The sequence below is a fragment of the Panthera tigris genome, chromosome D1 (assembly GCF_018350195.1).
Source record: "Panthera tigris isolate Pti1 chromosome D1, P.tigris_Pti1_mat1.1, whole genome shotgun sequence".
Lineage (NCBI taxonomy): Eukaryota > Metazoa > Chordata > Mammalia > Carnivora > Felidae > Panthera > Panthera tigris.
The window spans coordinates 22329741-22345486 of NC_056669.1; the positions used below are offsets into that span (position 1 = coordinate 22329741).

General features: G+C 52.1%; 1 protein-coding gene across 13 annotated transcripts in view; it reads left to right on the forward strand.

Annotated features, from left to right (window-relative positions):
* PKNOX2 (PBX/knotted 1 homeobox 2) overlaps positions 1–9826 on the forward strand; it is a 317669-nt gene extending 307843 nt beyond the window's left edge. For 12 of the 13 annotated variants that reach the window (XM_042959546.1, XM_042959543.1, XM_042959540.1 and 9 more), the window contains 3 exons: positions 5155–5231; positions 6139–6317; positions 7306–9826. In XM_042959546.1, coding sequence (XP_042815480.1) covers positions 5155–5231; positions 6139–6317; positions 7306–7532 — 483 coding nt within the window. In that variant the 3' untranslated portion in view covers positions 7533–9826. The remainder of the gene's footprint in view (positions 1–5154; positions 5232–6138; positions 6318–7305) is intronic. The other variant, XR_006208719.1, reaches the window with a different exon arrangement.
* The last annotated feature ends 5920 nt before the right edge of the window (positions 9827–15746 follow it).

A 15746-nucleotide genomic window follows, 5' to 3' on the forward strand; every position in this document is an offset into this window, starting at 1 on the left:
GTTATGCAGAACAACCGTACATGAATCTCACAACTCTACTGTGGAGTGAAATACTGCATGCTGTCTGATTCCATCTACATAGGGTCCAGAAACCAGGCGAAAGTAAACCACGATGTTTAAGGATGAGACATAGATAGCAAAACTACAAAGGAAAGCAAGAAAACCATAAAAATCAAGTTATCTTTGGGGACGATATCTTTTGGGGTTAGTGATTAGGAAGGAGCACAAAGGAGGCTTTTGGGTGATGGTGGCATCCTATTTTTTCACCCGGGTGGTGGTCACACTGGTGTTTGTGATATTATATAAAGCCACGTACGTTTTCGTTCTTTGTACTTTTCCGTGTGTGTGTACAACTATAAGGGGGAAGGGAGTAAAAAGGAGAGAAAGAAGAAAGGAAGGTCTGCACAAGGTCAATTTCAGTAAGAAGGAGAAATTCCTCTCCATTCTAAAAGGCTCAGTTTTTCCCACTTAGCCTCTCTGAAATCAGGATGCACCCCGCCGTCGGTGGCATCTCCGATGTGATGAAACGGGGTTGTTTCAGGGACCCCCACCCCCACCATCTTGACTGCCTCTGTTCACTTGGCATCTGACCCTCCTAGAGCAAGGCCACGCCCACAGAACTGGGGCTGCCACAGGGCACGCGCCCAAGGTTGGTCAGGAAGGAGAAGGGAAGAGGGCTGTGGTGGACACCAGTGCGGTGCCAGTCATGGCAGGAAAGGGGGGATGGAAAACTGGCCCCAAGCCCTGCTTCACCGACAGCACAAGGCCACTGGCCCCGGCAGTCTCCCACTTCCTGTGTGATGTCCCTCGGTGACTGGCCGGCCTCATGCTTATGTGCCCAGGCTAGGAGGTGGAAGGACAGTCTCGGGGTACAAGAAGTGGTCAGGGACCTATGAACCATCCCTGGCCACACTTCCTTCTGGCCCAGAACCCCAGGAGGAACTCACTCTTCCAACCAAAAGGTGCCTTTAGCTTCAATTTAGGCCAGATGAGACCTGAGTTAGGAGGCCATAAAGCGAGGTATCAGAGAGAGGCGGGAAAGAGTGTAGGTCAGATTTCAGAGGAACTTCCTGACGGCAGCTGTGGCGCCATGAAACAGCTCCTCTGAGTAAATGCTGCAGTTCCCTTCCCTGGAGACTCAACAGTTGACTCCGTGCTGTCTGGGGGGAGTCTCACTACATGGTACGGATTGAGTCCCTGGAGCGCACGTGCTTTACCTGCATTATCTCATTAGATCAGCCCCCAGGTCCAAGAGGGACCCACTCTTTTGTTAATTCCGCGTTAAGCCAAGGAAGCTAATGATGGAAAACCTAGAACAAGTTGCCAAGCTCACATAGCTGGTAAGTGCTGGGTGCAGGAGTTGACCTCTCCAAAGGCCAAGCTCCTTTCCACCAGGCAGCTCGGCCTAGTTGTGCAAGCCTCCATGCCGGCCCTGAGAAGGATCTGTCATTTTCTGGTCCGTTCTGTATCTCTTTTTCGAGGAAGGATTATGTACTTCCAGAAAGCGGCTGCCACTTCCCTCTCCAGCTCCAAAGGAGTTCTTCCAAATAACGATCAGAGAACAGCTACTATGGCTTGATGGCTTACCACGATCTCATCTGATTCCTCTTCCCGTCCTTGGCCCCGAGCCTTTCCAATTGTGCTAAAAGTAGCACTGACCAAATCGAGGTCTGTCCAGGGCTCAGGACTATTTTGACTCTGTCCTCAGGAATCATCTGGTCTGAGGCGTGTCTGAGCTGGACTGCTCCCATGAGAACTCAGATGCAGAGCCAGGAATGTTCTGGCCGGCACACCTGTCCCCAGAGCTGAGCCAAAGCTGCCACTCACCCCATGGCCTCCACCACGTGCCTCCTGAGATACTGGTTCCAGGAGGGTTGGGTGGTGGCACCTGCAATGTGGGAGGATGAGAGGTTTATATCTTTATCCATAAGAGAACAGCCAGCCAGTTTCAGTGACACTGCCTCTTACCCTCTCCATTACACGGGAGCATGTTAATCTATGGATTTATGACATCCACTCAGCACAGAGGCCTGCACCAGGAACCTCCTTAGAGACAGCAAACATTATCCTTCCATGAGAGGCTGAAGGATTTCCTGCCCTGGAGGTCTTTAATAGTGGAAGAGATTTGCATCCGACTGGCTTAAATATAAATCCTGGTGCAAGTCCCCTGCCTGAAATGCCGATCCCCTCCTTTGCTAGAATGGCTTGGCCATTCTTCAAAGTCCAACTAAAGTCTCACCACCCTCGGGATGTCCTCCCTGACCAGCCCAGCCCACCCTTCTCTTACCACTCAATGGGAACCAACACACTGCCCTTTAATAGAGGTTTCTTCCCCCTGTGCCTGTAGCTTTTCCCTCTACGCCGTGAACTCTTACAGCCAGGTACCTTTCACTGCCAGCACCCAAGATGCTGGAGCCCCCCACCACTGGTGGGCAGATGAACCGGCCCAGCTGGCAGGAACAGCCTTGCTCTGCTCAGGAAACAAGTTGGCCATCTCCTTCTTGTGTTGGTTCACTCCTGTGTTCCATACACAGACACCAAACATCTACTCTGCCTGTTACCGGGCTGGACAGTGGAGATACATTGTCCGATAAGACCAGGTTCCTGCCTGAGAACAACTCTCGGTATCTTAGGGAGACATATGACCATATGGCGGGCTATATACCCTCTAGATGGAATATGCCCACTATGTGGGAATTTGTTATTGAATTCAATAATATTCGATAATATAGTTATTCAAACAGCGGTGACGATCTCTGCCCCGGGAAGGTGGGAAATGCCTCGCAGAGAATCTGATCTGTGACAGGTCTTCCCGGAAGCTCAGAAACACACACAGTGGGAAAGTGGGAGAAGGAGCTTTGCAGTGGAGGGAACAGCACGTGCAAGGGCAAGAAGGCACGAAAGGGCCTGGCGCAGCCTGGGAAGGCCGGAAAGATGCTGTAGTTTGCTGTGTTCTCAGTCCACCTGGCCGTGGACAGGGAGGCCGCTTGGCTCCTTATCATGAGTAGGGGAATTGGAACTCCACGGGGCAGGAAAGTAGGGCTTGGGCCCTGCCCCTTCCTCAGAAGGTGTCAGAAGCATAGAGCCCCTGCTCCCCTACCCCTGGGGCCTGCAGTCTCTCCTCCCACCTCCCTCTGTTCCTTCCCAGGTAGGATGAACTTGGCTCCTGTGACGCTGATGTGTTGTCTTGCTCGTGAGAATCTTAATGTTGTATGAATCACAAGGCACGGCTGCCCTGGCATGGCGGTCAGGGTCAGAGGTGTGAATTACAACAACACGTGACCCTCACTGCTTCAGCCAGGGGGTGCTGAGGCCAACTGCTTTCCTCTGTCGCTGATAATGAGAGCGCTTCCAAGGCTGTTGCTCGCACACTCATTCCTTAGACAGCCTCAAGCACCTTGCCAACACCATCCCATAATACTAGTGTGAAGAGCCACCTCCTGTAGAGCACTGGACGAGTATCATTCCGCTTAATCATTAGATGACTTTATGATCGGGGGGTTAAGGGACATGCCTAAGAACTCATAGCAGGTCGTGACAGAGGCAGACTCTGAGTCCCAGCCTCTGGGACTCCAGAAAGCCCAAGCACCACTTTCTAACGCCACCCTGATCGTGAAAAATGGTCCCGGCTTACGGAGGCTGGACAGAGCCCCCCCGCCAACCCCATATCTCCCTTCACTTCAGGACAAGGTTCTGACCCGCCCAGGCAGTCATCACACATTTACTGCATGCCTACTGGGTACGGGGTGTGGTGCGGGGACCTGGGAAAGACACAAAGACCCAGAGACCCAGTTACCATGTGGCTCCCCACCCAGTAAGTGGGACGCAGAAGGACCCCTATTCCACCACCACCCCAAACTTTCCCATTCTTAATGTGACCTGTGCAGCCTTCCCATCACTCCTTCGAACCTCCTATGGTGACCATTACCCAAACCACCGCGCCTATTGCTTTGTCTCTGCTTTCTTTCCCTCAGCAGTCATTTGCATGTCATTTGCACATGGAAGGCACTGGGGATACATTAATAAGACAAATTAATAAGACATGGTCTCTGCCCTCATGAAGCACAATCCAAGAGAGGGAAACCAACATGTAAACAGCACAGGGACTGACATGCGCCGGGACACCACTTTCTTACTCCCACAAAGACACAGACCCAGTCTTACAAAGTGGCAGCATGACGTGAGGGCAAGAAGACTGGAACAAAATGAAAAGAACTGACTTCCAGGCTGGTGCCACCACTGGGGGAACATTGGAGAAGTCGCTCAGTTTCTCCGTCTATCAAGTGGGAATAACGATACTTGACCTTATAAAATTTTAGTGATATGCTCCATTAAATGAAATTTAGTGCATGAAAACAATTGACAGGTTACCAAGTATTATTCAACTAGAGTTATCATTATATTTATCTTCTGTCTCCTGGGATGCCTGCATAAATCTGGGCACACAGTAGATATTCAGTAAATACCAGTTAATTTAAAGTGAACTGATGGGGCACCTGGGTGACTCGGTCGGTTAAGCATCCAATTTCAGCTCAGGTCATGATCTCACAGCTCACGAGTTCGAGACCTGTGTTGGGCTCTATGCTGACAGCTCAGAGCCTGGAGCCTGCTTCAGATTCTGTGTCTCCCTTTTTCTCTGCCCCTCCCCCACTTGCACTCTATCTGTGTGTGTCAAAAATAAATAAACATTTAAAAATAATAAATTAAAAAATAAATAAAAATAAATTGAATTGGTTCATACACCCATTTACCACCTTCTGATAGTCCTATAGGCCGTTGTCAATCCTAACACTAATAATGCTTGACCTGCCTGCTGGGGGTTGGCCGTGAGGACCAAGTCAGGATATGAAAGTGCCTTGGAAGCTATCAATATTGAACTGTACTGACTCTTGGGGAACCAATTGGTCCGCCACCCTGTGGGGGAGCTGGACTGAGGCCAGGTGGCCCTGAATGTGATGCCACAGTCAGGGGACAGCCTCTCCCAAGCCTTAGTCCCATTGCTTTTGGGAAACAAACATTGCACTTGTCCCAGTTTGGGCTTCCAAACCGCTGAGCTGCCTGGACCAGGGTAGTGCTTGTGATGTAGGCATGATCTCTAGGGGGCCCGGGACCACCAGGTGCCCCGCCACATTAGCCCTTTACTTCTCATTTCAGCACCCCTACCCCACGGAGGATGAGAAGAGGCAGATCGCAGCCCAGACAAACCTCACGCTCCTGCAAGTAAATAACTGGTGAGTTATCACCTACCCAGAGGCTCTCAGATCCGGGGCCACTTGCTTGGCAGGGGAATGCACAGCAGGGAAAAGAGACAGCTCAGCACAGCCCAGCTACCACAGCGGTCCTCCCAGTTGGCCTAGAAGTGGAAAGCGAGGGTCAACCCAACCGCCTGGAGCTTCATCTGCGGCTTCTCAGCGCCCTCTGCTGGGAGAATGTGTCAGGAACATCACTGGAGGCTTCTTGCTAAAAATAGAAAACCCTGCCCCGCCTATAAGTACAGGGACACACAGGAATGCAGGCATCCAAAAGCCTGGAGGAGCTGCCGGTGGTCATCTGGTCTACCCACCAACTATGTAAACTGAAAAACTACAACATTCTACAAAGCTGGGAGTGGGAAGAGGGAGGGACAGTTGACTGTGGACCTCACGGGGATCTGTTTTCCCCTTCTCTGTGTCTGGCTGGGCTGTCATGGAAATCTCAGAGAGCGAGGTCTGGTTGGATGGGAGTAGACCCAAGAGTTGGGCCCCCTGATCTGAGCCCTGAGCCCTCTGGAGAGAAGTCAGAGTTTAGTCCTTCTGACTAAGGGGTCTCTTACTTCCTCTGTTCCATCCTGACCAGTCCTGAGTAGAGACTTCTGACCCTCCTCATGCATTCCTCCCAAGCTGCTTTGTGGTTACCAAGCTCCAGGTGATCCCACGAGCCTTGCAGTGCCCCGGGGGTCTTCTCCCGGCTGGGCTTTCACACCCTAGATCGGACCCCAGTCTTCCATACAGTGGATCAGCAGCTGAAAGTCCGGGAGCAGCTCTACGCTCCCTGTATATGTGCACGCATGCCCACATGTGTGTGCGCACACACACACACACACACACACACCACAATTCAGGGGTGACTAACCAGGTCTCTACCTTTACCCCTGGGCAGGTTCATCAATGCCCGGAGGCGCATCCTGCAGCCCATGCTTGATGCCAGCAACCCAGACCCTGCCCCGAAAGCCAAGAAGATCAAATCGCAGCACCGGCCCACCCAAAGATTCTGGCCCAACTCCATTGCTGCAGGGGTGCTGCAGCAACAGGGCGGTGCGCCAGGGACAAACCCCGATGGTGAGACCGGGGGATGAGTGTGCTCTAGACTGGGGCTGGCGGGCGGGCCTCCTGGACACACGAGGGCTGAACATCTACTCGCCTGAGCGGCACTGGCGGCTCTGTCGCCATAATGAGCCCCACCCGCTCTCTATCAAAGAATGCGTGTAAGCCTGAGAGAAGGGAATGTTTTTGCACATGTCTTAACAAGCCGCAAGCAACCTCACAAAGATGAGTGGGAGGCCATGGTCATCAGAGTCCGTGACTGCTCAGCAGAGCCCCCTCCTCCCTCCCACGCCCTCCCGAAAGTTCCTTAGCGCCGATGAGTGTCTGCACGGCTCCCCGAGAGCTCGGGCCATCTATAAATACTGAAGCAGGCAGCTGGCTCGTGAACGGAGGCCAGGAAGAGCTTTGTTTTCCCAGCTTCTCCATCACACCCTCCATATACACTTTTCTAATTGCCGGTCGCCTGGTGCACAATGAATAATTCAGTAAGCCAGACATTTTATAGCTTGGCACGTGAAGACAGCTCTGTGTGGGAAGTGAAGTGGAAGTGTGCGTGTGCACGTACATACCTTCGTGTGCATCTATAGGGTTGTGTTCAGGTTCCCGTGCGATGGGCAATTGCCACGGGAGGCGTAGAGGAAAGAAGCAGATTTCGAGCTAGACTGACCAAGGAGAGAATCCCAACTCCTGGCTGACTGGCACCTTGAGCTAATAACTTAACCGTCTGAGACTCGGTTTCCTCCTCTGTCGAATGGAGGTGATAACACCCACAGTGCAGAACTCTTAGAAAGTCAAGGTATTTAACGTACTTAATAGAAGATGCTCAGTAAATGGAAACTAGGAGCGCCTAGGGATGCTAAGGATGAGGCGGGGAGTGGCCAACAAGTGCACGCGCAGGGCCCGTCATACCCGGGAATTGTCCACCGCCCCCTGAGCCAGTCCACACCACTCTACCCCACACTGAGATTCCTGGGCCTGACCCTTGCCTTCTTGTCTCACGTAGGTTCCATTAACTTGGACAACCTGCAGTCCCTGTCCTCAGACAATGCCACCATGGCCATGCAGCAGGCTATGATGGCCGCACACGAGGACTCATTGGATGGGACAGAAGAAGAGGATGAGGATGAGATGGAAGAGGAGGAGGAAGAGGAGCTGGAGGAGGAGGCCGACGAGCTTCAGACGACAAATGTCAGCGACCTGGGCTTGGAACACAGTGACTCCCTGGAGTAGTTGGCAGCCCAGCTGGCACTGGTCACCGAGCAGGAGAGGAGTGTCGTCGGGAGGGCTTCAGGGTGGGGGGAGGGGGGCATGGGCAGGCAGCACCGAGGAAGTTGGGCCCTAGCTTCCCCAGATCAGTAGCTTGAAGAAATGCAGAGCAGATGCCTGCTCCTTCCCAAACCACCAAGCTTCAATGAGTACCCCAGCCCCACTTCCCTAGAACTGCAGAGGACTCCGTTTGCGGGGCCGGTCAAGCAGCCCATACGGAGAGGCGGGAGTGAGAGCTGGACTCACCAAATCCCTGAGGACAGACGGCACCCACGGCCCCCCCACTGAAGGACTTGCACTGTGAGGCAGATCGGTGCTGTTCAACAGAATGAGCCTTGCCAGGGACACAGTTAGAAGGAAAGGGAGAGTCAAGGGCATCTGGGTTCCACCCCGGAAGGTTCTCAGCTCCTCTGAGAGACATTCAAGGGCAGGAGGAGCCCAGACGCATCACCAGTGGCTAGCAGAGTGGGAGGCCCTGAGGCCTGCCGACCACAGCTCCCTGGGGCTCCCGCTCATTCCTCCAAGGACCTGTCTCAGGCACGGGCAATCACGGACTTGGGAGAGAGGGTAGGAGCCACCACAGCCACCTTCTCTCTCTCTCTCTCTCTCTCCCCCCGAAATGGATGGTCAGCTGGCAGGCTCAGATCGTAGGGGGTCGAGCGGAATCCCTTCCCCTGGGTTGGCTCCAGGACCCAAGGAGATGGCACAACCTGAGCTAGGAGCCATATCAAGGTGACTCTGGGGACCACAGCCATCCCCAGGTGGTCACAGAGCTCAGCTCTCGTAACAACAGGACAGTGGTGTCTTATCCCAGGTGTTCCAGCCCTCAGCCCCCCATGGCTGTTGCCCTGCTCCCAGGCTGGCCTCACCAGCCCCATTCTCTCTTCTTCATTCTTCAGAGAAGGCAGAAGAAACATCGGAAAGAAGCATCCAGTCCAATGGGAAGCCAGGGGTTGGCGAAGGTGCTACATCCCTCTTCCCATCAATATCCAAAGTGTGGGCCAGGGCCCAGAGCCAGGCGGTGCCCCACCCCACACTCTCGCTGATCTAGCCACCACCACGACGCACGGCGCTGGAGGCACCGGGGCTCCCTCGAGGAGGAGGCTTTCTACCACCTGCCCTAACTCACACCCTCCCACCCAACTTCCGGGCCCCCATGATTGGCACCCCTCCTCCCCTCCTGCTCCACCCCTTGGCTGTGAATGATGGGACTGGTCACACGTGTGTTTTCCATTGGATTTAATTTAATGGACTTGCAGTTTCATTTGTAAATTGTGCGTTGGCCATCTCCTTCAGTGGCAGGATGCGAGTGGCTACCTGGTTCCACTTGAGGGGACCCCTCAGGGCCCTCTGGGGCTTCCCCTCCCCCTCCTGGTTGGGGTGGAGCAAAAGGATGGTCGCTTTCCTGAGGTCTCCCTGAGATGAATGTATTTCTCCCCCAAAAGAGCTGATATTTAATGTTTTAATAGGGATTTTTGAAAAACAAATAACCTTATTTATAATCTGGGTGATCCAATCATTTTTTACTCCCTTTTGATGCCATAGGTAGAGGAAAGTCTAGCTTTTTTGGCGTGAGACTTTTGCAATGTGCAGTGGGATAAAATACATTTCCTTTTCTTCATTTTTCTTGTTCTCTCTCTCTCTCTTATTCTCTCTCTCTCTCTCTCTTTCTCTCTCTCTCTCACACACACACACACACACACCCTTTCACCTACCACTTTGGACAGCGACCTGCCCCGCACAGGCACACCCGCACACATGTGCCCACACATCCTCCTCCAGCCCCTCCACCTGCCTAATGTTATGCAACCTCCTTCTGATGTATCCACCAAACCAGTACTGAATGTGGCCGAGAAGTTTTCAGTAAATCTTATTACCTACCATAATTCTGGTGCGCGGTTCTTTTTCTGTGGTTAGCGGTTACTGGGACCCTGGACCGGAAAAAATTTGGAGCCTCAGCCTACCTCTTGTTGAACCGACTACCCATGGAAGGGAACAAGGTAGAAGGCTCTCTGGGTGGCCTCAGTTTACCTTTCTGGGCCGGAAGACAGCCACATTTGGCACACACCGTCTACGCGTCTGGCTGAAAGACAAAGAGATTAGGGAGAGACAGGAGGAAGCTCTGCGCTGCCCTCTCCTGGCAGTTCTCTCCCATAGCAGTGGAGCGCTCAGACTGTGGTCTCTTCCACCACCCTCTACCTCCCTCCAAGGCCTCTGCTCTTCCCAGCTGCATCCTAGACTCTGAGGATTTTCATCCTCCAAGCTGGTGGCCCCAGTGCCCCTCCCCCAGCCCTCACATGCCCATCCGGGTCCCAGGAATCGGGAAGGAGAGGAAGTCTTGACTGCCCCATTTAATCCTAGAGCTGCGCCCAGAGGGGAGCCTGCCCTCTGAACCCCAGGGCTCAGCACTGTATTCCCTGGGACAAGTGGAAATTTAGGGACAGCTTCGCCCCCTAGGCAAGCAAGCTTTCTTACTTTCAGTCCCAAGGTTTTCTTATCTGGGCACTGTTGGTGAGATCGAAGTCCAGGGCATCGGTTTAGAAGCAGGAGTGAGGAGTTCCTTGCTCCCTCTGGCAAAGGCTGGGACACCCTCCCAGCCAGGCTGAAGGTGCGGAAGGGAGTGCTTACACAGGCAAAATGGCTCTGCACCCACCGCAGCTCTGAGGACCGCTCCCTGGGTCATCTCTCTCACGGAGCCCAGGCCTCCAGTCAGACCTGGAGAGTCTGCAGAGACCCCGCCTCTAGGCATCGAGAAAGTCTCAACATCTTCGAGAAGACGCCACTTAGAGCCTCACCTCCCAGAGCCAGGAAGCCAGCCCACTTTCAAAGAAGTGGTTTCCAAGGAAGACATTGTTAAAAGATACGCTATCAAATAAAAAAACCCACGGCCAGATTAGTCTAGGATGAACTGCATAATCTATTTTGCTGGTGGAGTTCGGTAAGGCACATTACGAATAAAGGCTCAGCAGAGTCCTGCGGGAAAGAAACCTGTTTATCTTGCCCCCCAGATTTATTTCCCTTTTTTTGCCCCAGTAATATCTATTCGAGTTATACTCGGATCGCCCAAAACACACTTTAGGGAACACTATTCTAAGAAATTACAGAGTAGTCTGTCCAGCCTCTCACGCCCCTTCCTAAGTATTTCCATCAAGTTCTGCCAGTTTTTCCACCATGCCGCCAATGAAAAGGGGGGTTCCTAAATCATTTGAGACATGGCTGGGGGTGTTATGAGGAGGCAGCAAATTCTCTCTCCGTGTACGACCCAAATCCTATCCATCCCAGGGACAAGATGTGCCACAATCCCTGTGGAAGGAAGGAAAATGGGAAAATGCAGGATTGGACTGGCATGCTGGCCCCTACCCCAGCAGGGCAGACCTTTTGGGTTGGAAGATTCCTGCTCAGGGCAGCTGATGGCCAGTGCTACACTGCCTTGACCAAGAGACCCCTCTGCTGCCTTGACCTGGGCCAGATGAGGGAGGGCATTGGCACTATCACACCGCAGCCTGCCCAGACTCATTCATCCGATGTATATTACTGAGCCCCAACTCAATCTCAGGCGGTTTCGGGTGTGGAGGGTACAGCTGTGATCAGCAAAGTTCTTGCCTTCAGGGAGTTTCCATTCTAGCAGAAACTTGAGACTGAATGTGTGCTGCTAACGTCCCCTTAATGGTGAAAATATGAGCTCATCCCAGGACGGTGCCCTCAAAGGTTAACATTCAGAATTGCAAACAAGACCGTCAGGTCAAACGTGGCCTTCTGGTCAAATTCAGCTCCCAGACACGTTTTGTTTGGACCATATATTGTTTCTAGGCACTTTTGTGCCAACGTTGAAAAGATAGACAATTGCAGCTCAGGACCTGTATTCCTACAAGGCCACAACAGGGTGTAATTGAACCATCGCCTCCCCTTATGATGTGCTCTCCAGGTTATCACAACACTGGCCATGCACGTGGTCTCCCCAGCACTGGCACTAAGTGCCACTTGCCACTTATCCAGCTGCCACTGTTTGGTTGGCTCATTGGCTAGTTATGCTTCCCCTACCCTGTCTTTTAATTTTTTTTTTCCTTTTTTTGACTTTCCTTCAATATTTGAGTGCTTGCTTTTAAGAAAGGAACTATTTCGGGGCACCCGGAAGGCTCAGTTGATTAAGCGTCAGACCCTTGGTGTCCGCTTAGGTCATGATCTCACAGTTCGTGGGATCACAGTTGGTCGGCTCTGTGCACTGATGGAGCAGAGCCTGCTTGGGATTCTGTCTCCCTCTCTCTGTCTCTACTCACTCTCTCTCTCTCTAAAAGAAAATAAATAAACATTAAAAAAAAACCTTAAAACAAAGTCTGGGGGGGAACTATTTCTCTATACCCACTGCTCCATCAAGCATGAGAAAACAAGAGTCCGAGAGGCCCTGCTTTGAAAAAACAAAATCAGAGAAAAAGTATCTGTGGAAGTGAAGATACGCCTACCTTTAATTGCAAAGTGTCCCTGTGTCCTACATCCAGACATCTTCATTCATATTACCTGCCTACCTGACCTCTACAGGCAAACATTAACCTCGAGGCATAAAACCCCCCAGGGTTACTCGTTATATACGCAGATTCGGTCCCAGGACCAACTTTTTCCCAGATTCCAAGGCAAGAGGTCTGAGGACTTTGAAAAACACTGCTCTCAGAAAACACTTTTCTGTTGCCATTTAGAAATTACTTGTTTATCGCTGCTCCCTTAACTTCCTTTTGCTATTTAGACTACAAGACCTTGATTCAGCCAGTAGGATTCACAGGTGCCTACTCTGTCCTCAGACGGGAGACAGAGGATAATTCTACTTTGCACAGCATCGCAGGGGCAAAGGATCACCAAGGACTGGCAGACAATGTCGATTGTGTCAGACTCCATGCATTTCCACTTTGGCATCTTATTTCCATCCCACGGATAAGGCAGATTTTATGATGCCAGTTTCAAGTGTACATATCTTCTAGTTTTACTTTAGCCTCTCTCTGGGCAATCTCATTTAGCCCCCTTGCAAATTAAATGCATCTCATTCAAGCGAGCCTATTTAGGACAATGCCCGTCAGGTGTGTGCATCTTGGTACATCTTTCATTTTAAGACAAGTGTGTGATTTATTTTTCATCTCATTACACTCTTTAGAATTATGTGCATCTCATTACACTGGGCGCGGTGAGACGACTTATTTCAGGTGTAGACATTACACCCAGTATTATCAGGCAAGAATTTTTTTTTCATTTCATTACAAGCCTTACAATTTATGTACATCTCATTACAATCAGCCATTTAATGTCTTAAATTCCCTTCAGTTGTGTGTACCTTATTATATCTTTTCATTTTCAGATTTTTTTTCATCTTCTTACACCCAAGCACTATTCAGAGAACTCATGTCAGGTGTCTACATCACACATCCACCTGTTGTTTCATGAATTTCTGGGTGGTTGCTTCCCCCCTCGTATTGCAAAATTTTCATTAGACGAAATGCATTTAAGGCTGGCTCCGCCCACCCGTGGACCTCCCATGCTCCTTTGCGCGGAGAGGAAGTGCGCCGGATTCTCCTGGATTTGGGCAATACTCCTCTAACAATTGCCCCTCACACACAGGGACCCTCTCAGTTAACTTCCTCACCTGCACATTGAGGGGTTAGAGGAGATGGTTGCTAAGCTCCTCTCAGCTGATGCTCCATGAAACTAGTCCTGTGGATGATGACGTGGGTCCCCAGCTTCCCCCCGGAGGGGGACTGCTCCACTCTCTGGACAGCCCCCATCTCTGCTGGAGAAGCTGAGACTGACATCACTGCCCAGGCCTCCAACAACCAACCGCCTTCCCGCTTCTCGCTGCCCTTCTGATGGGGTCACATTTTGAAAGGGGGTGGAATAACTTGGCTCTCGTGTTGGAATCTCCCCCAAGCACCTCGGGGGCCAGCAGCATTTTGCCTCTCCCGCAGCCCCACCCAGGAGCGGTGGGCTCGGGGCACCTAGAATCTCTGAGCAGCCATGGGGGGAGGGCAGGGGCTGCCGCTGGAGCCCAAATTCTGTTCTGTGTCTGCTAAATCAGAGTCTCCCAGGCTGGGACCAAAGTAAGTGCCTTTTTGACAGCATCCCAGCGATTCTGAGCCACCACCACCTCACTCAGACTCGGATTTCAGACCAGGATCTGTGGAGCAGGTGCCCTGTAGGGGGCTGGGGGTGGAGAATGCCTGATGCTGTGAATATGGCCCCTCCCAGGCAGGTTTGCCCACAGCAGGATCCAAGCCCAGAATGAAAAAATCGTTTCTCAGCCCCAGAAAGGGTCGGGAAACCCAACCTGCTCGCCCCACATAGGAATCTCATCCACAGCACACCGTAAATTGTCATCTGCCTTTACCGCCCACCTCCGGCCTTGGGGAGCAACGCCACCCAGGCAGAAAGGCTACATGGCTACGCAGAGCCACGGCAGTCCCTCCAACCCGCCACCCCCCAACTCGTGATCCGAGATCATGATCGGAGACAGTCCGAAGAAGCAGAAAAGCTCCAGACTGCTTCAATGTGGTCTTCAAGGCTCAGTCGGTGTGTGGGAGCAGTACTTAAGGAGACCTGAAATGCCTTTCTGGAACCTCTTGGACCACTCCGCACATTCCCACCTGTCTGGCCGAATCATAAGGCAGATGTGAGGCTCCTCTAAGTGCCTCTGGGGTGGACTGTGGGTTTCCTCTGCTGTGGCCCTACCTGTTGCCTTGGCAGTGAAAATAGAATCTTTTCGCTAAGTGAAAAAATCAGTTGGACTTTTCGCCTTCCCTCCTACACCCCCCCCCCCCCCCCCCCCGATGAACCTGCTGAAGAATCAGAACATGATCCAACTCCTGCCTCACTCCTTTGCGTCCTTGTCCGGGAGTGCCCGGAGGCCACTGGCTCTGGAATCAGCAGGTTCCGGCACTCACTGGGCCACCGATAAGCAGGATTTAGACAGGATGGGGGGAGGGGTACGGCTGATTTTCGGGGAATAGCCCATACCTTGTTTTGTTTTGTTTTGTTTTGTTTTGTTTTGTTTTGAGGTCCTCTGTGCCTGCTGGATTGAAAACATGATCCGGTCCCCAACAGTAAAGGGGCCACAGTGTCCAGCCCTTTCTCTATGTTCCTCAAGCTTTACTAGTAAAAAGCCACAATTTATTGAGCGTTTAGCATGGATGCAAGATCTCATATTCAGAATAACCCTGAGAGAATGACCGATACTACTAGTGTTAGTATTCCCATTTTTAAAATGAGGCTCAGAGAAATTATTTTCTCAAAAATTATTTACTAATATGTAGCAGAGCTGGGATTTGAACCCAAGGCCAAAACCCGTATTCCTCCTATGAGATAATGTATCTCCCTAAGGCTCAGCTTGACCAGGGCTGGCCTTCAGGGTCAAACGCAGAGGCCCCCCTCTTCCCTGAAATCTCAGAGGTACCTGCATCCCTGCACCTGCCTCAGCTTTTATCCTCTAAGGACCCCACATGCAATGACATTCAAAGATAAGAGATCCAAACCTTAGCCTGCTTCCCCCACAGCAGAGCACCTACCCAGTAGCCCACCAGCTCCTAACTTGAACCTGCTACATTTGGGGGATGGGTGGGGGGAGGGGCCGGATCTCTGCATACTTCTCTAGGAGCTGTGCTATGGAAGGGGGCCAGGGAGCTCCTGTTAGAGAAGAGGCTGCTGTTGACCACCAAAAAAACCGGGATAAAGAAGCGGGCAACTGCAAGGCCATTGTCCTGTCGTTGACGGCTGCTCAGCTGCTTGGCTGTGTTGTGGAGAAGGCTGAGTGAGGTCAGGAACTAGGGAGGTCCAGTGATCTGTCAGTGATGACAGCTGACATCCAAGCCTCCTCTCCTTCTGCCTTTGAAGTGATGCCTTCCCTCCCATTCAGAAGGCAAGGCCAGGGTCTTAGATTTTTAGGCTGGACGGGTGGAGCGTGAGGGCAAAACCAGGTCAGAAGGGGAGGAAGGAGGACAAAGGAAAGGGGGCTCGTCTCTGGGGAAGATGGCAGAGAATGTGTCCCCAGACAGAGTGGACAGGCCCGGAGCCCAGGGGCATTGTCAGACTGGGCAACACTTCACGGGGAGAATACCAAAGTGACTCTGTGGGAGGCGGCGGGGATGGGAGAGGATGAAGTGGAAACAAACCAGACTGGAGCACGGACCCCGGCAGCTCCTCCCAGCT